The sequence below is a fragment of the Ostrea edulis genome, chromosome 5 (genome assembly GCF_947568905.1).
Source record: "Ostrea edulis chromosome 5, xbOstEdul1.1, whole genome shotgun sequence".
NCBI classification, from domain to species: Eukaryota; Metazoa; Mollusca; class Bivalvia; order Ostreida; family Ostreidae; genus Ostrea; species Ostrea edulis.
In genome coordinates, this window is record NC_079168.1 from 48189326 (window position 1) to 48212358 (window position 23033).

Sequence of the window (23033 nt, forward strand, 5' to 3'; positions counted from 1 at the left end):
CGTAATGCTCTAATTGTAAGAATGATTCTATGCCATAGTATAAATACACTAAATGGAAATATAATTCTTCACCACAGTGTATATATACTAATTAAGTTTTGAGATTTAGTACAATTGAGCAGGTTAGTTTAAAATACAGTAATTTTAAGTTTAATTTTGTGCAATAGTCCAAATACACTTTGTACAATAGTTTTAAGTATAATTCTGTGTCATAATTTGAATACACTTAGTATGATTCTGTGCCATATTCTAAATGTTTAATTCTGTGACATGGTCTTGCTACACTTATTTTAAGCAGAAGGACATGTGATTGCATGATCTTTGCTTGTCTGTGTTCCTAGGCAGATTTAGTTTGCTGATCAAGAAAATTAAAGACTTCCTGTTCCTCACATTTTACAATCAAGGGTAAGTTATTCAGTTCATGAAAATGCATGACAACAACAAATGGTAACTGAAACAGGTAGACAAATGGATATCAGGGTGGAATGTGTAGTGATGTACATTTTCCTCCAAAACTCTAGAGGATACCCATATTTTCCACAGGAAATGAACTTTAAGTTAGACCTTTCATTCTAGTTGTTTAGTTTCTGTAATATTAATATAACTGCACCATATTTGGTGAAGAATATATTTGAAATTCTGTTGGATCACTTTAATGGCCGGATTCACTTTAATTTCAATATTTTGAGGTACCCCATTGGAAATGAGCCTTAGGGCTTAGATTATCCTAGTATTTACCAATGTCACACTTTTATTTATTTATTTGATAAAATTTAAAACTATTTACACTTTGAAATTTCCTTTTTCTTTTATTTATTACTATTATTTTATTTATGGTGTTATTTGTGAGACATTTGTTTTATGTCATAAATGTATATTTGACATTATATACTAAAGAAACCTATCTATCAATTAGTGATTGGTTATATGACTTTGGAGGTCAAGGTCATACAATACTCTTTCTGAACCCACTTCATGAAATAATTGATACCACACTATATCATAATAATTGCATTCTTAAGCTACCTGACTTGTTCATAATGATGTCAACTCTGCTGTGGCTTTGCCATGTATAAAATGTACTCGCTGTAATGGACAAAACTCACCGTAATGGACAAAACTTGCTGTAATGGACAAAACTCGCCGTAATGGACAAAATTCGCCGTAATGGACAAAACTCATCGTAATGGACAAAACTCACTGTAGAGAACACAACTCTCTATAATGGACAAAACTCACTGTAATGGACACAACTCTCTATAATGGACAAAACTCACTGTAATGGACAAAACTCACCTTAATAGACAAAACTCACCTTAATGGACAAAACTCACCGTCATGGACAAAACTCACCGTCATGGACAAAACTTACCATAGTGGACAAAACTCGCTGTAATGGACAAAACTTGCCCTAATGGACAAAACTCACTGTAATGGACAAAACTCACTGTAGTGGACACAACTCACTATAATGGACAAAATTCACTGTAATGGACAAAATTCACTGTAATGGACAAAACTGACTGTGATGGACAAAACTTGCCCTAATGGACAAAACTCACTGTAATTGACAAAACGCACTGTAATGGACAAAACTCACCATAATGGACAAAACTCACCGTAATGGACAAAACTTGCTGTAATGGACGAAACTCTCCCTAATGGACAAAACTCGCTGTAATGGACAAAACTCGCTGTAATGGACAAAACTCATCGTAATGGACAAAACTCACTGTAATGGATAAAACTCTCCGTATTTCCTGCCTAATGGTTCTTATAACGATATATTGATGTTGACCCAAGGGTTTAACAAAGTACCAAAACCCACTGGCTTTGTTTCTTGTTTGACATTCCCATAATTTTTTTACTTTATATATAAGGACGTAACCAGCTGTAGGTGAAGTGCCACAAATTTTGACCTTGATCTGAAATTCATGGCTGTTATAGTGAGGGGTTTTAGTATATGCCTGTCTGTTGTGGTATGGCGATCCCGGTTGTCCATCGGTCCTGCTTCATGCCCGGCTCATTACTTAAATACTATGAGACACAGAATCCCCAATGTCAGCTGCTGCATGTTGGGTTGAGGGTGGGTCACACTTTAAAGGTAGGTCACTGTGACCTTTGATTAAGACAATTATGGCCAAATATGATAAAATCCTGTCCAACAACTATTTCATCTAGAATCATCAAACTTTGTCAGTTAATGCATCTTTAGTAGAAGGTGTGTCACACTCTGAATCAAGGTCACTGTGACCTATAATTAAGATGATATGGTCAAATATTACAAAATCCTGTTTTGGCTTATGTAGATTTGAGTCCTAGAATCATCAAACTTTGTCAATTTTTGCATCTATAAAGGAATGTAAATTGCAGCTTAAAATCAGGTCATTAAAAATTGTAAAATGGTAAGAGTTTTTTAAAAAATGTGTTTTAAGGGAGGTAATCCCTACATATCAAGTAATATAATACAATAATTATTACATCAAGAAATAATCCCGTGGGGATCTGGGTTAGAATAGGTCCTCAGTACCCCTTGCTTGTCGTAAGAGGCAACTATATGGGGCGGTCCTTTGGATGAGACCGCAAAAACCGAGGTCCCGTGTCACAGGTGTGGCACAATAAAGATCCCTCCCTGCTCAAAGGCCATAAGCGCCAAGCATAGGCCTAAATTTTGCAGCCCTTCACCGGCAATGGTGACGTCTCCATATGAGTTAAATATTCTCGAGAGGGACGTTAAACAATATTCAATCAACTTCAAGAAATACATATTTTTTCATAAAATGTAGCTTCATAACAATTAATATGAATAATTATCCTGTTTTTAACATATATATTATAAATAAATTCAGTATTGTACTACAAAATTTGCAAAGATTTAACATGCACATCACACAACAGATAGAGGAATTGTCTCATGAGAATAATGATTTAAACCATGCATGGTGTTTCAAGGAGTTTGATTACAGCCAAATTCTATCCAATTAAGATTCCATTTGTCCCTTGGGAGCAATGATATAAGTCATAGTGTTTCAGAGAGTTCTGCTGGACATGCATCATGGCAGTGCATTTAACCTAGCAATTACAATTGGTTCAGCATCCGTTGTACATTAGCAATTGGGAATTTTTAACTTCTTGATAAATAGCTTTTAAATTCTTTTCAAATTTGGTATGAAGACTCTTGTGGACAAGGGAGACATAAATTGTAAATTTCAGGACTCCTGCACCCATGGGGCCTTAGGGGCAGGGCAAAAATTGTCCAATTATCAAAAATATTCTTCTCTACAGCTGCACATCTGTAAGAAAAACTAAATGCAAGTTTAAATAAAAAATATTCTAGAGTTCCTCATTGACAATATCTTTGTGGTCTTTGGTGATCAGGTCTTTAAACAGTCTGTTGGAATTCCCATGGGCACGAATTTTGCTCCTTTGTTAGCATATTCATATGAAGCAGAATTTATTCCAAGAACTTCTTGCTGTGACTTTCAGTTCGACATTTAGATATATCGACGACGTTTTGTCTAATAACAGTAATAACTTTCATTCATATGTCGATTTGATTTATCCCCGTGAGCTCGAAATAAAAGACACCACAGAGTCGTCCACTTCTGCTTCATACTTAGATATTTTATTGAAAGTAGACATTAACGGCAAACTGACAACTCAACTGTATGACAAACGGGATGATTTCAGCTTCTCCATCATCAGCTTCCCATATTTATGTAGCAATATTCCATTATCACCTGCATATGGTGTTAATATCTCTCAACTGATTCGATACGCAAGAGCTTGTTCTGCTTGTGGTCAGTTTTAAAATCGAAGCAGGCTACTGACAAACACGTTCATGGTGTAGGGGTTCCAACGGTCTCGTTTAAAGTCAGCATTTTGCAAACTCAATGATCGTTATAACGATCTAGTTTGCCAATACAACCTATCATTGGGTCAAATGGTGTCTGATTTGTTTCATACCGATTGTTAGGTCGTTCTTGGCACACTGGTTTGACTACGGAGAACTCCGTTTACCTGATCAAGATATATGGTTCACAGAGGGTGTGACCGGTCGACAGAGGATGTTTACTCCTCCTAGGTACCTGATCCCACCTCTAGTGTGTCCAGGGTCCCTTGTTTGTTTGTCCAACTCTCTATTTTATATTGCTTATAGGAGTTATGAGATTGATCACTGTTCGTTATCTTCACCTTCATCTGGTACAAACTGTGGAATTTGGTACAACTTTGCCACCAGCTAAATTGTTGCCTAGCAACAAGGAAACGCCTTGAACAGGAAGAGTAGGTCGAACACCTACGATCGATAACTGGTCCAGTACTTAAGTCTGATTTCAGATAAATTCCAGGTAGGGGACATCAACGATGCGAAGCTTCACACCCTGTAATAAATCTGACCCACCAGCAGAATTCTGCACAGACTAGGACAACACATTCTCCGACAACAAAATATGGGCAGCACCAGTATCTTCAAAGAACTTCACTAGAGCCATTGAGTGAAACAAAACCTTGAGACATAAAGGGCTTCTAATCCTCCATAGAATCAAAAGAACTAGACTTTAAACCATGAACACCAGGAGTGCGAGAACAAAACGAAACCAAGGCTTTCTTATCATTTCTAAATGCTGTACAAGCGTGTGATTATGGTTTGTCAAAGTCATTTTTCTCTTAAGCTTAAAATATTCACTAATCAGATGACCTTTTTTCTTACAATAAATATAAGTAGGAAGCCATCGTACACCAGAGAAACTTTCAGAGCGTTCCCACCTTGTATCGCACTTAGAATTCCCAAGAGGTGGAAACTGGGGACTTGAGAGAAGGGAAGACTGAAAATTTAAAGCACGCTTTTTATCAGAATCTGAACTTTTAAACTACTACTTTGAGATTTAGAAATAATTATACTAGTACATGTATTACCGTCTTCGCGAACGAAGTAACCAAGCAGAAAAAGAAAACTGTATGGCAAGGCCTTTTACTATTTATTCGAGAAATAAGATATCTCTTTAGATTAAAGAGATATCCCTTATTTTAAAAAGATATCTCTTTAAAATAAGAGATATCTCTTAATCTTAAGAGATATCTCTCTAAATAAGAGATATCTCTTTCACTTAGAGAGATATCTCTTTCACTTAAAGAGAAATCTCTTTACTTTTAGAGATATCTCATACACTTAAAGAGATATCGCTTTCACTTTGAGAGATATCTCTTTCACTTAGAAAGATATCTCTTTCACTTAGAAAGATATCTCTTTCACTTAAAAAGATATCTCTTTTACTTTGAGAGATATCTCCTTCACTTAAAGAGATATCTCTCTAAGAATTCCTAGAGAGATATCTCTCAAAGTATAAGAGATATCTCTTTAATCGTTGAAAAAGAGATATCTCTCAAAGAGAAAGAGATATCTCTTTCCAATATTTTTATTAGTTTGGATACTTAAGGAATTCTCCCTAAAACGGAAGCCCGCCAAAACAAATCTTACAATGATGGCTGGGGTGTTGCTAAAACGCGGAACGGAAAATGGAACGGAAGACGGAACGGAAAACGGAAAATATATTATGCAATAATGTTATGAGGGGGTCAACATTTTGCAAAATCAAAGAGCTTATTTTGAATAAGGAATGCAGAAATTACAAAGAGAACAGGAAGTCATCCTCAGAATCCACCATTTCATATTGATACCTCATACTAATGCATTATTATGTATTTTTACACGGTGTGTTTTGTGGATGAATGTACCAACAGACGCTTGCTTAATATTTTACATAGTAAGTTTTAATAAAAATATTAAGCAAGCGCCTGTTGGCACCATCTTTTTTCCCGGCTTTGTCACCCCCCACCCCCACCCCCACCCCCACCCCAGATTTTGACAGTAATATGTTTCACAAATGAAGAAAAAATAAATAAGGTAACATACTGAAAAAGTCTTGAATCATAATTCAACCTCTTTCAAATTCTATTACTTTATTCTGGCTGGAATGGTAAGAAAATATTTTATGAGCCCATCCAATGAATAAATCTCTCTTTGAGAGATATCTCTTTAGCTTTGAGAGATATCTCTCAAAGAGAAAGAGATATCTCCCAAGCGTAAAGAGATATCTCTTTAAACAAAAGAGATATCTCTTTTGTTTAAAGAGATATCTCTTTTGGTTAAAGAGATATCTCCCAAGCGTGAAAAGATATCTCTCTAACTTACAGAGATGTCTCTTTAACCAAAAGAGATATCTCTCTTATTTAAAGAGATATCTTATTTTACGAATAAATAGTAAAAGGGCTTGCCATAAAACTGCCTATGAAAGGGATTTGAAATTGTCGATGAATACCACTCTGTAATGAAATTTTGCATGTGGTTTGTTGATGCATTTGGTACATCTGGTAGTCACAGAATCATGTTTCATGTTTGCTTGTTTTCGTTTATATTTGAATGTTTAATCATATATATGCTAAGTAACCTATATATTCCATTCCTACGCCCATTTCGATATTCGGCGTAAATTTTCCCAACTTTATATCGTTGAAGATGCATAGAAATTACTTTTATTTCTCATAATTTGATTTAGTAAAATGCATATTTAGATGTAATTTGATGAATAATTCATATAAGAAATGTCTTTCAGTCAATCTCTACCCAGAGTTATCGCTCCTTACACTCACTTACACCTCTGTCAAGGGTTTTACAAGATTTTTGTAAAATGGCACGTGTGCTGAAATAAATTATGGTTTTGACTTCAGATACAAAAATATACGTAAATAAATAAATATTGAGCAGATGCAAAGTCTTTTTGGGACACAAGAAGCATTGATTTGGGTTGAAACGTGGATATTGGGTAGTTCTATTGCACCAGGCCTATACACAAGTACATGAAGAATATATAGTAATGGGAAAAAAATCTACAAATAGTTGCTTGTCCTACATTTTCCCGATATTTTATAAAATAGTTCTTAGTTTTATTAGCCGTAAAAGGGGTGGATTTACATGTGGAATAGCATTGCTTATTTTGAGACGTTAACAGGGGTGCAAGTGAAAACAAGGAACGACAACTCTGGGTAGAGATTGGTCTTTCAGTATACCTTCCGCCTCTTCACACTTATGGAGCGACAAATTTAGATAAACTCAAATATTATTTGAAGAGCTATCATTAATTCAATTGATGCGTGCATTACCTCAGTTATTGTGGTCATTAATTATTGCTTTCGTCAATGTTGAACTGATGCGGCATTATATATTAGAATGCAGTGCTTTGTCAAATATTAGAAAAGAGTCCATGTACCTACACAGTAGGTACTACACGAGACCTAATGTTATTAAACCATGAAATTATGTCAACCAGTAAGATTAAAACACTTTAAAAACTCTGTATGTTTATCTCAAAAATCTATGAGTTAATCTAGTCTCCTGAACATATTTTGTAAATATTTTTCACTACATGTATATTATATATTTGACATACTCTGACCTTATACGTACTCAAATGTATTTTTATCTAATGTACCACATATAATGTGATTTGAGCGAATAAAAGAACTTGAACTTGCGCGCATCAATGTGGTGGATTATTGCTCGCAAAAATTAATTTAGGGTTTGGTATAAATGAATTGATGATCTCTTTAATTCATTTGAAGATATATCTCTGATTATCTAAAACGGTTTTGTAAAAGGAATTAATGCGCGCATCAATCGTCAGGCGTGTTGAATTAAAGATATCTCTAATTAGATACCTGCACTCTCTAAACGAATTATTGTGCGCATCAATCGAATTAATGATATCATTATTCAATTGAAGATTGCAATAATTCAATCAATGCGCACATTAATTGAAATGATGAGTGCATTAATGTGATTATTGTTCTCTTCAATTGAATTGATGATATCTTCAATAATATTTTAGATTATGTTAATTAGGCACTGAGCGCAGTAGTCTATGTCAGTGTGAGGAGATTCAAGATACAAGTACTAATCAAACGCAGGTTGTGACATAAATCATCGGACGTCATATGGCGCGATTTAAAAGCAACTGGCTTTATACAATATGTACATAATAAAAGATGCAAACATCCGCCACAGTTCGTTTGCAATCTCTGTGTGCAGAGACGCAGAGAACTATGGGTAGTATGATGGGTGGTATGATAACAGATGGTAATAAAATCAAATGAACCAATCAGATTGCGTTTTACAAGAAAACTTGATTATGTTGAAATAACAGTTATGAATAAATTGAATGGGGTAATTGTTCTTAAGGTTATGCAGTTAATCTAACAAGCTATATGAGTTGGGTTTTGGTCGACAAATGATTTCTCCTACGAGAATGTGTTTGGTCTGTTTCCAATTTTAAATTTGGTAATATTTTCAATATTTTCTTAAACTATTCAAGATAGAGACTTCATATTTGATTAATTGAAATTCCAAGGTCATTGCTAAATGACTTCTAAAAAGTAAAGATCGCTAATCAAGGTCAAATTTGCCACAATCGAATGTTGCTACATCCGTGGGCAATACGTTTCAAAAACACATCCTGTTTCTATCTGCAGGTAAGAAAAAGAGAAAATCGAAAAAGCGGCGGAGGAGAAAGAAGAAAAACCGAAAGAGGAAAAACCGACGTGGTAAACATGAACTACGTTTGAGGGGCATCAGGATTAAGTGGTGTTCAACACGACCAGGAATGGTCATGTGTAAATATCACTTTTCAAAACATTCCCAAGACAACAAAACGGACCTGGAAAATTGATTCACCTTTGTCTACAAAATTAAAAACTGATATTCAGTTTTATGTGAAAACTTTGTTTATGAATTAGCTGGAAATATAAACAAAACATATTGGTTGTTCTTTTTTTAAAATTATTTTCTGTTCACACGGATAATTTTCAATTATATAGTCTTTTTTTTTTTTTATTTCGCGCACCCTATAATTTAAAAGTGCATACGAATTTAATTCGCGCAGTATTCAACTTCGAATTACTGCCGTGTGAACACTATTTAATTCGCATTATCTTACTTCGAATTTAATGTAAACGCGAAAATCTAATGCGCATCCGTATCCTGATCTGAAAATGACTCCTCGCCATTGAAATAAACCTGATAAATAATTATATCCAAACTCAGTAACCTTTTTCTAGCAGTTATAGTCTTTATTCCTTGTAAGTATCTGGCTACCAGAAGCTAACTTTCCGATCTCATTTATTTTCTAATAGAATTAGCATTTGTTTCCATATTAATTGAGATTTAACTATCAGTTTCTGTATACACCGTTGGCCAATATCAATTTTTAATGTTTTGGTAATAACGTCACATTTATTTTGTAAATTTCATTCTATGAAACAGAACTAAATTTTATCCGTAATTGCGAAAAGAGAAGTGATCATACAGCTTTCTAAATATCTGTTTCTTTAAAAAATATATATCAACAGTAATTTAATAAATTGATACTGCAACAGGCACGTAGAATAAAACGGGGATGGGGGTTGGGGGGTGACCCCTGTTTTTGACAATGGCCATTATTTGTTATTTTGTTTATTTGTTGTTTTTTATGCTTGCCAATCATTTTTGAGAAGTCTATTTCCAATTTATCTTCCGGATGCTCCCCCCCCCCTTTTTTTGGGGGTTGAAACACGATGTCACGTGCCTGTGATTCATTGCTAGGTTCTTGGGGGCCTAGCTAGTGAGCTATCATACTTTGATTAATATGCATAAAACTGTTGAAAGTTCTTCGAATTATGAACAAATGAGACATAAATGTATTCGAGCATTAGTCTTTCGAGGAATTTTTTTACTAGACCGAATCAAAATTAAGCATAACTGCTTTGATAGATGATCAGGAATTTTAGAATAGTTTTCACGATATCGTTTTTTTTTTTTTTTTAATTAATTCGACAAATAATAACGTGTATTATAAAACCTTATAACAATATTTCAACATTCGAAACCAATAAACCGTAACATTGTTAAAATGTATTCTAAATTATTTTTTACATTGTAGTTGATTCATGAAGTCAATTTCGTGTTTGAAAATACATGCGGGTATGAATTGTTTACACGTCACACTGGTATACGCTTTGCGCTGTTCAAAACATAAAAAGTACGCCGGCGTGAAGCGTCGCAGTTCATACCCTCATGTATATTCATAGATCAAATTTATTTCTTATTTCATTTCTATCGGAATTCCCAGTCGTTAAATTAGTCATACTGTCTACACCAAGATTCATACGCACACTGTTCACAACTGTAACACAATCACGAGGATATGGCTATCATCACAATTTTGTAAATATATCGTTTCTCTGTCCATATTATCGAAGGAGTTTTCATAATTTATGAGATTTGTGTGTAGGAAGCGGTACCATTCCACACACTGTTCGGTAATGATGCGTAGAGTTGCTATCTGATCCGCACAAGATATACATGTATTTGTACGAAAGCCTGATAGTTGGTCACACAGCTTCTCATCAATTTCTTTTTTCACTTTGTTTCGTATAATTCTGCTGAAAACCTTCCCTGGAACGCTTAGATGATTAATACCTTCGCAAAGTTACTGATTATATCCTTTCTTATGAATCTTAATCAGATACACCTCTTTCCATTCTTCTTCCTAAATCTCATGAAAGAGTGGGTAAAGTATGTCCGTCAAGATGTCCATGTCTGCTTTCAGCACTTGAGGTGTTATCTTGGCTTTCTGACTTACACTTTCCTTTGATTTATGGCTATTTTCATATCTTCCTTGCTCGGCATTCCACAGTATACATGTGTATTTCTAGATATTTCTCCGCTGGTGTGATACATGAATCTATTGGCCTATCTAACAGATCCCTAAGATGTTTTATCCATCTTCTCCTTTGTTGTTCCTTTACTACTGCTGGGTATTTGTTTCGCTTAACTGATCCTGACAGTCCATTTCTTGGTTGTATAACCATAAGTATCATATACATGTATATAAGTCTTTCATGGAAATAGATGAAGATAACGAACAGTTATTTTAAAATTGCATAAATCCTAGTATAAATAATACAAAAAAGACCAGAGTGCTATCAAGTGCCCAGGAGGAGTAAGCATTCCCTTTTGACCGATCACTCTCGCCGTGGACCCTGGATCTCGGGCAATGTCTACTAGTCTGCATCCTCTCTTTGATGTGTTATATAACAAAGCTTAGAGCAAGATTACAATGACAGAACAAAATGCAACAATAAGATACATGTTGTTCAACTTCAGTTGGGAAAAAATGCAGAAGTTGTTTGGGGAGAAAATACTCAAGTACTGCTAATAATTTTGTTTATAAACGTTGGGTTCCCCCCCCCCCGATTTGTTTTTTCCGACAGACAGATAGGATTTTTATTCTAATGTGTACGTAAACATGCATCGTCGCAACCCACGCCTATTGTCTCCGTTTACACTCCGTCAAATGCCGCTCACTTTTCAACGCATCCACTTTATTCCTAATTTCCTCATCAAGTGCTATTAATACAGAATTTACAAGCGTAATGACTGCTGTTAATACGAATTTCATTTAATAAATTCTTATAAGCGTTACGTGCTTCTATAAACAGGGATCTGTACCCTATTTTGTCCGTTATTACTTGTAAACAAATACTGCCGCGTTTTAATTTTAAAATTTTAACATTAATTTTTAAATTTTCGATATTTTAAAGCCATTAAAATATCGAAAATCTGTTATTTGACTGTGATCGGTCAAAAAAAAATTATTGTGTCATTTCATAGATATTCATGGAAATCAAGGGTTTCGCTGATCATGCAGCCACGGTTTGAGGTAGGGTAGGTACTACCGGGGCTAGCGACGATGATAAACGTGAAACAAACTTGGAATGGCTTAATGTGGAGAGAATACATAAACGTCAGGGTGATGCAGACTAATTTATCTGAGTGATGCAATGCATCTCAACCCTACGGATTCTTGTGCAACAATTCATTACAAATGCAATCATTTTCCTCTACTAAACTGAAAGGTTGCACTTCCCCGACGATACTAAATGAACTATAGATTGATCTTGCATAATATAGTGTTCGTATGAATAATTTTATCATATTCGTCATCTAGGCGATATTTGGAATCAGAATTAGGTAAGTTTTATGGGATTTTGTTGCAAATAAAGGTGCTAGTAAAAAGACTAAAACATTGGATTTTGTAGAGCGCGTTACGGCTCCGCCATACTTGTCTGACTTTGCAAAGTGCTAGAGGCAAATGTAAACTTATTGTTTGAAGTGAATGAATTTGTATTCTTTGTTCATAATATTCATGTTTAGTTTTAAGATTTATATATATTTTTCAAAAATATTTAGAACAGTACTACAGTAGTGATTTAAAGGTAGATTTTACCGTTAACATAATAGATGCTATTATGTTAACGGTAAAATCTACCGCACTATACGAGTCAAACTCCTTTAGTGTTTTTATTTTGCAACAAAACCCCAGAAAGCCTATATCACCAGGATGAGGAATATGACAAAAACAAGACATAAAATCACCATATTATACCAAATAACTTTGTTGTTCTTAATAGTTCTACATGTAGCAGTACCGCGTTTTCCCCACTTGTTGAGTCCGAAATTTTCCACATCTGTCCCAGTCCGGCCTCGTGGATTAGAAGGCCCAGTTTTCATTTTGTGATACCAGTATGACGAAATTTTATCCTTCACCTCATTGAACAAACCTGCAATAAAGAGAGATATTTGCCCAATAATTTATAAAGTAGAATTTGAGAAAGGAACTATTTGTCCTTTATGAGATTGATCACTGTTCGTTATCTTCACCTTTCATTCAAACTTACTTCCTATAGGCTAGGTAGAAAATGAATATATTTGCCTACTTGTATGCACTTCCAGTTTTAGATACTACATGTTAGTCCATAGTTTCAAGTGAACCCCTTTAAATGCATGGGATAAAACCCACTTCCATTGGGCCGGAAATCAAATGTCAAAAAAATGTCAAAGTGGCAAGTGGATGCATAACTCTACCTAACATGTTTACGTGAACAAACGAAATCCTTTGAAGCTGTGAGTTTTCGGGTCGTATGGGGCTTTAATGAATATTTGAAGGTATGTTTAGACACGATCATAGTAGAAAAATATGTTAGGAATTTTTTTATATTAAATTTACGAGACGGTAACACAAGAATACAACGATATGAGGCCTCAACCGTGCGCAGCTTTTTGTGCGCCGTAAATCGAAGGTTTATATAAGGGGTGGATCTGTAGCTCATGTAGATCACAGCTTGTGGATTTCATTTAGATGAGGCCATTATTTAAACAATAAAATGAATTCTTTGTTGTTTGGTTGGGTGATGAAGGTAACTAGCATTGCAGAAAAAAATCCATTATGTAATATTTTTCTGTAGTGATTGCTACCTTCATCACCCGATGAAACAACAAAGAAAGACATTTTATTGTAAATAATTATATTTTCATGCATTGCTTTCAAATATAAATGGAACAGCCAATGCACCCTTTGACCTTGATGACGCTCCATATTTGGTAATGATTACACAGACAGGTGGTACTAAAAATTGGATCGAACTAGTTTGTAACAAACATGCATTCATAGTCCCAGATGAAAGCAATGTCAATAGAGATATAAGAGAAAAGATTCAGTGAATGTAAATATATTAAATCAAATTTTTTAACTTCATGAAACAACAAAGAAAGACATTTTATTGTAAATAATTATATTTTCATGCATTGCTTTCAAATATAAACTAGATTTAAATACTAAAATATCATATGGTTGACCCATTCGTTATGTTAAACGGATCAGCCAATGCACCCTTTGACCTTGATGACGCTCCATATTTGGTAATGATTACACAGACAGGTGGTACTAAAAAACCCAGATCAAACTAGTTTGCAACAAACATGAATTCAATGTCCTAGATGAAAGCACAGGGGCTTAGCCCCTGTGGATGAAAGCAATTTCAATAGAAATATAAGAGAAAAGATTCAGTGAATGTAAATATTACCTGATGTTCAACAACTTTCCATTGGTGTCCCTCAAGGTTCAGTCCTTGGTCCCAAACTGCACTGCCTGTTCTCCAAATCGATAGGCCAGATATGCTTAATCACCGAAGGATATATCACTGTTATGTAGATGATATCCAACTTTACCTAGTCATCAAACCAAACAACACCTTGAGTGAAATCCTGAATAGCCTTAGTGCTTGTCTTGAAAGTATCAGCGATTGGATGAAGATGAACTTATTGAAACTAAAGACAGAATTGATGACGTTTGCTCCTAAACACCGAGCCATGACGCAAGTTCCGAGATACCCGCTCTTCTGTGATGGAGGTACGTTCAGTATTCTGTTGAACACTTGGGTGGGTACAAGATGTATACATATATTATAGACTAGCTATGTAAATAAGAATAAAAGTTCTGAAAGCGTAAATTTTGTTTATATCAGCCATTGGTATACATTAAACTGACCATATGAAGAATATCATTTGTTTGAATTAGGCCATTTAATTTAATATTCATTTATTTTTTTATTTCCTCTTCTGCACGAGTGATGCTCTATCAAAGAATTATGGCGATTATCGATTTCTGTTTGAGCTATTTTATTATCAAATACTCATAAACTTACTAAAATTGTGTGTCCCAGCAGTTTGGGTGGTTGAATGATGTCTGATAATCATCCTTTACATTTTAGGCAATATTTGAAGGCAGTAATAAGCATTTGTACCCACCGCGTGTGGACGAAAGTATGTTTTGCGTCTCACTGTGCGTAAGAGTTCCACAAAGGGGAAGAACTATTGGAAAACTCGGAAATTGCGTATTCGTCGGATCGGCCGCATAAGACCGTTCATTACTGTCGAGCAACGCGCTGTTACGCTAACACTACTTTTATACACAACTCGCCTTCGTGCCGACAAACAACTCGCCGTCACGCCAACACAACTTCCTATTGAATTTTTAGCATGTCGACGTGACTGTGCGTTGCTTGTCGGCGCGAAGGCGAGTTAGGTAAAGTTGTATCAACGTGACGGCGCGTTGCTTGTAGGTGTGAAGGCGAGTTGTGTAAAGTTGTATTAGCGTAACGGCGCGTTGTTTGTTGGCGTGACGGCGTGTTGTGACTAACGCACTGTCACGCTTTTGCAAATGATCCTATAAGGACACCACACTTTCGCGCCATGTGTTGTGGTTGTACAGTTATGTTTATCATCTAATGCTGTAAAAGCGCCTTAAAATATCTTGTTAAATTTGGCGCTATACAAGTCTCTATATTGTATTGTATTGCAAAATGAAGGATATTAAAGTTACAGAACAAAAGATTTGACTATTTATGACGCAATGAGTTTATTGTCCTCTGAACAGCACAAAAGTGAAGATCGGTAAAGTTGGCTACTAGTAACAAGCTACTAGTAACTGGCTACTTAAAACGAGAAAAGTTGGCTACTAGTAGTTAGCTACTTGAACCAGGAAAAGTAAGCTACTAGTAGCCAGTTACTAAAAGTAAGAAAAGTTAGCTACTCGTAGCCAGCTACTACAAAATATAAAAGTTATAATTACTGATAGCCAGCTACCAGATAAACGTTAATGAGTTTGAAAATTATTATCTATCAGATTTATTTCTAAAGAGGGCGAGGAGTCGTATGAAATTTCATGCTCAATTATCCCCAATTACATAACGTTGCAATGCAATATACGAATAAACTTTTTCAACTGAGTGTTTACTTTAAAAATGAATCGGATTCAATTCAGACCTTCATTCATTTGATATACCGTCCATTTTGAGATATCTGCTACTTTTACCGTAAGGAACTTTGTGTTTGTATTAGATATCTGACGAATTTACGACTATACATATGGCAAGAAGTGATAGAGAGTGTTTTGATACTCCATGAATTTTCAGATATCGCTCTTAAGGAAATCAACTACTTACACATTTTGATTACCGGTACAATGAAGTTTCAAGATCTGTGTGAATATTTAAGGAATTCTGTGTTAATATTATATATTCAACTAACTTACAACGATACGTATGGCGAGCAGTGATATTGGGTATCGTGATATGTCATAAATTTTCAGATATCACGCTTAAGGAAGTCAATTACTTATACCTTTCGATTGCAGGTAACCTAAAATTTCAGGTTTTTCGCAAATATCTTAAGGACCCCTATGTTTGTATTAGATATCGTATTAATTTACCAATGCACATATGACAAGGAGTGATATAAGGTATCTTGACATGCCTTCGATTTTCAGATATCATGCTCAAGGAAGTCTGCTACTTATACCTTTTGATTCTAGGTAACCTTAAAATTTCAGGTTTTTCACAAATATCTTAAGGCACTCTTTGTTTGTATTAGATATCTCATTAATTTACCAATATGCATGTGAAGAGGAGTGGTATTAGATATCTTCATCAGCCATCAATTTTCAGATATCATCATTAAGGAAGTCGGCTACTTATACCTTTTGATTCCTGGTAACCTGACATTTCAAGATTTTCGTAGATATCTTAAGGAAATTGTGTTTATATTAGATATCTGACTAATTTACAACTATCCAAGTGAAGAGGGGTGATACTAAATATCTTGATATGCCATCAATGTTCAGATATCACCCATAAGGAAGTCAGCTACATATACCTTTTGATTCCAGGTAGCCTAAAATTTCAGGGTTTTCGCAAATATCTGAAGGAATTCTGTGTTTGTATTAGATATCTGACTAATATACAACTATCCATGTGAAATGGAGTGGTATTAGGTATCTTGATATACCATCAATTTTCAGATATCACCCTTAAGGAAATCAGCTATTTATACCTTTTGGTTCCATGTAACCTGAAATTTTTAGTTTTTCATAAATATCTTAAAGAACTCCTTGTTTGTATTAGATATCTGACTAATTTACAATTATCCACGTGAAGAGGAGTTATATTAGGTATCTTGACATGCCATCAAATTTCAGATATCACGCTTAAGGAAGTCAACTACTTATACCTTTTTATTGCAGGTAACCTGAAACAAGATGTTCATAAGCATCTTAAGGAACTCTTTGTTTGTATTCGATATCTGACTAATTTACCATTGAGGTATCTTGATATGACATCCATTGCAGATATCACGCTTAAGGAAGTCAGCTACTTATACCTTTTGATTCCAGGTAACCTGAAATTTCAAGTTTTTCATAAATGTCTTAAGGAACTCTGTGTTTGTATTAGACATCTCATTAATTTACCGTCTTTTACCGAATTTACCTTTTTACTACTCAAGCGAAATAATTCCTATGGACATAGTGATCATAGTGATATTCCATCTGTTGAAAAATCGTCTACAGGCAAAGTACATTATATAAAGTAGTGCTCAACGTATAAAATACGATGTACATACTAAAGTTCGGTGTACTTTAATGTGTACAAAAGATCTTTGGAATTATGCCTGAGTTTCACGTGTATTTTGATAAAAAACAAAACTCGATTTTTATAGTAGACGGTCATGTATTTCGGAACGCGAAATTAAAAAGGGGCGTGGAATTAAACTTAACGTATTACATGTATTTTAAAGCAAGATATATCTCTTTCCAATATTTTCATTAGTTTGAATACTTAAGGAATTCTCCCTAAAACGGAAGCCCGCCAAAGCAAATCTTACCATGATTGGCTGGGGTGTTGCTAAAACGCGGAACGGAAAAACGGAACGGAAAATATATTATGCAATAATGTTATGAAGAGTTCAGCAATTTGCAAAATCAAAAGGCTTATTATGAACAAGGGATGCAGAAATTACAGAGAGAACAGGAAGTCATCCTCAGAATTCACCATTTCATATTGATACCTTTAATGCATTATTATCTATTTTTACACAGTGTATTTTGTGGATGAATGTACCAACAGGCGCTTGCTTAATAATTTGCATAGTAATTTTTTTAATTAAAAATATCAAGCAAGCGCCTGTTGGCACCATCCGGCTTTGTCATACCTCCTTTTTTTTTTTTAACAATTTCCCCCAAACATAGCCTTTTTAAATCGAACGTGCTTTTAATCGAACTACATATGTTTAAGATAACTGAATTTGAATTTGAATTTAGCTCTACACCTGGTACAATATACATTTATGTATCACATGCAAGGTGAACATAACGAACAGTGATCAATCTCATAACTCCTATAAGCAATACAAAATAGATAGTTGGGCAAACACGGACCCCTGGACACACCAGAGGTGGGATCAGGTGCCTAGGAGGAGTAAGCATCCCCTGTTGACCGGTCACACCCGCCGTGAGCCCTATATCTTGATCAGGTAAACGGAGTTATCCGCAGTCAAAATCAGTGTGCCAAGAACGGCTTAACAATCGGTATGAAACACGTCAGACAGCATTTGACCCAGTGCGAGGTTGTATTGACGAACTAGATCGTTATAACGACCATAGAATTTGCGAAATGCTGACTTCAATGGAGACTGTTGAAACCCCTGTACCATCAACTTGAACATTCTGTTGGATATAATTTAGAAATATTTCTTACTAGATTAGTCAAAGATTTTAAAGATGGTTGTCATTGGTGAGGGGTCAGTACCCAAGCACATGTGATTGAAAAAAAAAAGACCAACCAACCCCCAACCCCCGAAAAAACAAAACAAAGACACCCCCCCCCCCAAATAAAAACCAACAAAAAAAACAAATTTAAAACAAAAAACAAAACAAACAAAAAAAACCAAAAAACCCTCGAGGATACCACAATAGAAACGTGAATGTATTGAAGTTGCTTTCACAGATGTTAACAACATTCCTGTAATGCAACTGTGCAGGTGCGTTTGCCAATCTGATATGTGGGTGTTTAGGTATGAATTTACTTTTTTACTACTCAAGCGATATATATATATAACACAAATTGTTTGATAAATTATCTACTTTACATCAACTGAATACTACATGTTATCATTTTGTTTTTATCTACAACTTGTAATGATTTTTCATATTGGATGGAAGTATCTCTTCATGACAATCGTAACGATATATGTACAATATATATATTTATTAATTCTTTTAACATGCGGAATATTTATAAACCATCGTAATATATAGAACGAATTCAACATATGTAGTTTTGAACAAATCGCTTCTTTCCTCCAAAACTCCTTAGCGTACATTTGTGTGTTGAGTTCCAACATACATTGTTATATATCATGTACTGATTGACAACCCACAGTGAAAGTCTTATAGGTATCGCATTGTCTGTATATCTGTTCTTCATCACTGTCGTTGTGTCACAATATTGATTTGTTTTCAATAAGAGGCATTCATATTTTATAGAAAGATAGTTGACTATCAAAGGAAAATACCTATAAATTTGGGGTCGTGAGATCTTTACTTTCATTGTGACACGACAAGTTAAATATTTTCAAGAAAGGAGATTGTTTTGCAGATGATAACCATAGTTGATTATTGTTTACGCCTCGTAAACTACAGTGTATAATTGATAAACTGAATAAGAGATAAAAATATGAGAGAGAGAGAGAGAGAGAGAGAGAGAGAGAGAGAGAGAGAGGTGTTTCAGTTGCTTTTTCGAACAGGAAAATATTTGCTAGCGATTTATGGCTTACACGATTGACTTACGGGAGGGTCATACATTTAAAATAAAACATACGAGGATATACCACAATAAAATCATGAATGTTAATGAACTTGCTTTCACAGATGTTAAAAATTGGCTTTTCTGCAATGAAACTTTGCAGGTGTATGGATCATCAGATATGTGGGTGTTTAAGTATGATTTTACTACTCAAAGGAAATTATTCCAATATTTTGTTAGGATTGCTATTTTCCTGTAAAATGTGATATACACAGTGGATGTGAATTTATGAAAGAGGTTTTGTTTCAAGGATAGAAAAAATAGGCTGAGCTTTTTCATGCTTACGCAATCAAAATGTCTTACATGTACATGAGAACCTTTAATCTTTAACGGTAAATCCTTACTTTCGAGTAAAGGATCCTACCACATTGTATTCGTGCCATTTTAACCTAGTAGAATTTTTTGTAAAAAAATACTTTGAAAAATCGTTTCTAAGATTTAAAAAAATGTTTCTACGATTTAAAAAATCATGACCACTATTACGATTAAGTAAATCGTTGATACAGTTTAAAATATTACAATCGTTTCTATGATTTAGTAAATCGTATGAACAATTAAAAGATACATACACCAACGTATTACATTTTTACCCCCCCCCCCTTTGGTAAAAAGGATCGAGACATAGTGTTGTCCACTCATTTACTTGATAACCCAGCGAACTCGGTACAGGGGTTACCCCTAGAGAGTGAATGACCCCTATTGATTAAGGTAAAAGGATCATGTCAAACTGCTATAAGATAGGAAAATGTTATTGGGGATGGGGGGGGGGGGGTAGATGTTTTCCAAGCATTCCTTGTATTGAATTGTATCAAAATGTTCAATCTAAGTGTAGCTGGACATTTTTTTTAAATAGCATCAAAGTTTGCCTCGTGTTAACTATTCATAATCACTTCTCCGACTGTGGATTTAATAGGAATAAAAACCATGTATTTTATATCAAGCCATTCAAGTTATACTACATGCAAATCATGAAATTTGACTCAATCGGATTAATAGTAATCAACCTAATTTCCGAATCAATTATATGTATTCGACGAGTCGGATTTCGAAATATTCATAATCATGTGACGTTGCGCGCGGAATTTCGAAAGTCAATTTTTTTTTTACATAGCGACGTGAAAGGGTGGGCGGACTGTTGGCTGTTGGCGGGACACCTTCGGCGATAAAAAACAAAAAAAAACCCAAAAAAACCCCACACAGTCAGACGGAAACGGGGAAGAGAGAACCACTTTGGGCAATGGAGAAGGAGTTTAATTTGAAATCACCATTCAGTGCGACTACATACTGTAAACACAAAATCCTCATCTCCAATGGTGTTTCTAATGACATATTTGTCATGCGCTTGCGCACATCCATAATAAATGTCATTCATTCATAAATATGCATTAGAAAATCATTGTTTCCTCCTTACATTGAGTAGACAAGTACTCCTTTAATACCCGTATATAATTTGTCGAAATTGTCAAATCGTATTATTTTTCATAGTTTATCATACTGACAAAATTTTGGTCAAATGAACAAAATACTGTTTAATACGGCACATACACCTTTAATTGATTATTCTATATCCTGGCACCTTCCGGCTTTTGTAGATAATTACTACACATATATGTGAATGACATTGTTTAGATCACATATTGTATTGTTTTATATGGCACGCCAAATTCACAAAAATGAGCTAAACATAGTTTCACAGTTGATAAACTAGGTTTATCGACTGTAAACTATAGTTTACGGAACGTAAACTATAGTTAACGACGTTAATCTATATTTCACATCTGTAAACCATAGTTAACAGATAATCTATGTTTCACAAGCGTAAACTATAATTAACAATGAAAACAATCATTAGCGATTGCAAAACATAGTTTATCTGATAAATACGGTTTCACGATTGTAAACTACGGTTTACAAGTCTGATAAATATAGTATCACAATTTGTGAAACTAGGATTAACAATTGTGAACTATAGTTAACGAATGTAAATTATAGTTTACAAACGTGAATCTGTATTTATCAGCAAAATCTATTGTTAACGTTTATTTAAAGACAAATAAACTTGGATTAGCACCTGTAAACTATAGTTTACAACCGTTAAATATAGTTTTACGGATGAAAACTATAGTTAACGAATCGTTAACTATAGTTTACAGTTCGTAAACTATAGTTTACAGTCGATAAACCTAGTTTATCAACTGTGAAACTATGTTTAGCTCATTTTTGTGAATTTGGCGTGCCATAGTTTTATTAGAGTATTTTGCTTGAGAGATCTTCAGCAGAACTAGCAGTCGCAGGCAAGTAATAATATTTACGTTTCCTATGTTTTTCGATATCTTTACCAACTGTAATGGTAGCCATTTCCTCATGAATGCGATGCAGATGTGAATAATGCGCGCGTGAATCTTAATAGACATAGAAGGTCTGTTTTAACTGCTGAGAATTCCGACAGAAATGAAAATACAATGTAAATATAAAAGATAAATTTAATTTTTGAAAATACATGAGGGTATGGACTGCAACGCTTCACGCCGGTATTTTCTCAATTCATTCAACTGTAAACGAGTACGACAGACCGGTGTTTACGTTGTAGTTACCCCATATAATGTTGTTGGTTATGTGCAGATACCCGATGGGTGTGGTCATAATGACACGAGGGAGCGTAGCTCCCGAGTGTCATTATTACCACGCCCATCGGGTATCTGAACACAATCAACAATATTATATGGGGTAAGTGACTTGTACCATAGTTTACTATTATGCGTTATATTTTATTATAGCTTTCGGAAGCGCGATCGCCTGTTTACAATATGATGCCAATTGTTATGTCTTTGCATTACACTTTGAACACCATATATTTCTATCATAATGACTGTCTATCGCCGAAAAATGTATGTTCATTAATTGTTTTTAAAAAGCCGTTTTTAAAGTGCATATAAATGTTTGGACTGTTGGTTTTGATATTTTTATTTAACATTTACGCATTCTCCGACTTTTAGTACTGGTATTGGCTTTAAAAAATTGAAATTTTAAAATTAAAATCAAATTCTAAGAACCCATATTCGTGCATTTTTCTATTTAAAAATTTAGCAATATATTCAACTGACGACGTGGTTACTCTTTTGAAAATCCTATTTGATATCCTTCATTCTAATACATATTTTGACTAAATTGGCTGGAAAAACCATTTACATGTATATACAATAGATTTTAAAAAATGGTAAAACATAAGAGAGAAAGAAAAAAAAAAGAACTGTAAGACGCGAAACCATAAAAGAAACACAAGTCTGATTCACTCTGTCCGCTAAACAAGTTTATCTCCCAAACGCGTTCTTATCACGTGACTGGGTCTTTTATAAAACTCTTTATAAATGAAACCCGTATTTCTACGTACACGTGTTTCTCGACTTGAGGAGAATATGGAAATAGAGAGTCTTTGGGACGAGACCATTGACGATATTATCTTG

At 34.6% G+C, this 23033-nt stretch overlaps 1 protein-coding gene across 6 annotated transcripts in view; it reads left to right on the top strand.

Moving 5' to 3' along the window:
- LOC125652864 (HHIP-like protein 2) overlaps positions 1-8817 on the top strand; it is a 38876-nt gene extending 30059 nt beyond the window's left edge. For 2 of the 6 annotated variants that reach the window (XR_007361743.2, XR_007361744.2), the window contains 3 exons: positions 342-405; positions 4160-4646; positions 8527-8581. Coding sequence is in view for 4 of the 6 variants with exons in the window: in XM_048882305.2 (XP_048738262.1) it covers positions 8527-8723 (197 nt within the window). In the remaining 2 variants the exon portion in view is untranslated. Of the gene's footprint in view, positions 1-341; positions 406-4159; positions 4649-8526 lie in introns of those variants that run through there. The other 4 variants (XM_048882306.2, XM_048882307.2, XM_056164648.1 and 1 more) reach the window with 3 other exon arrangements.
- Positions 8818-23033: the final 14216 nt, after the last annotated feature.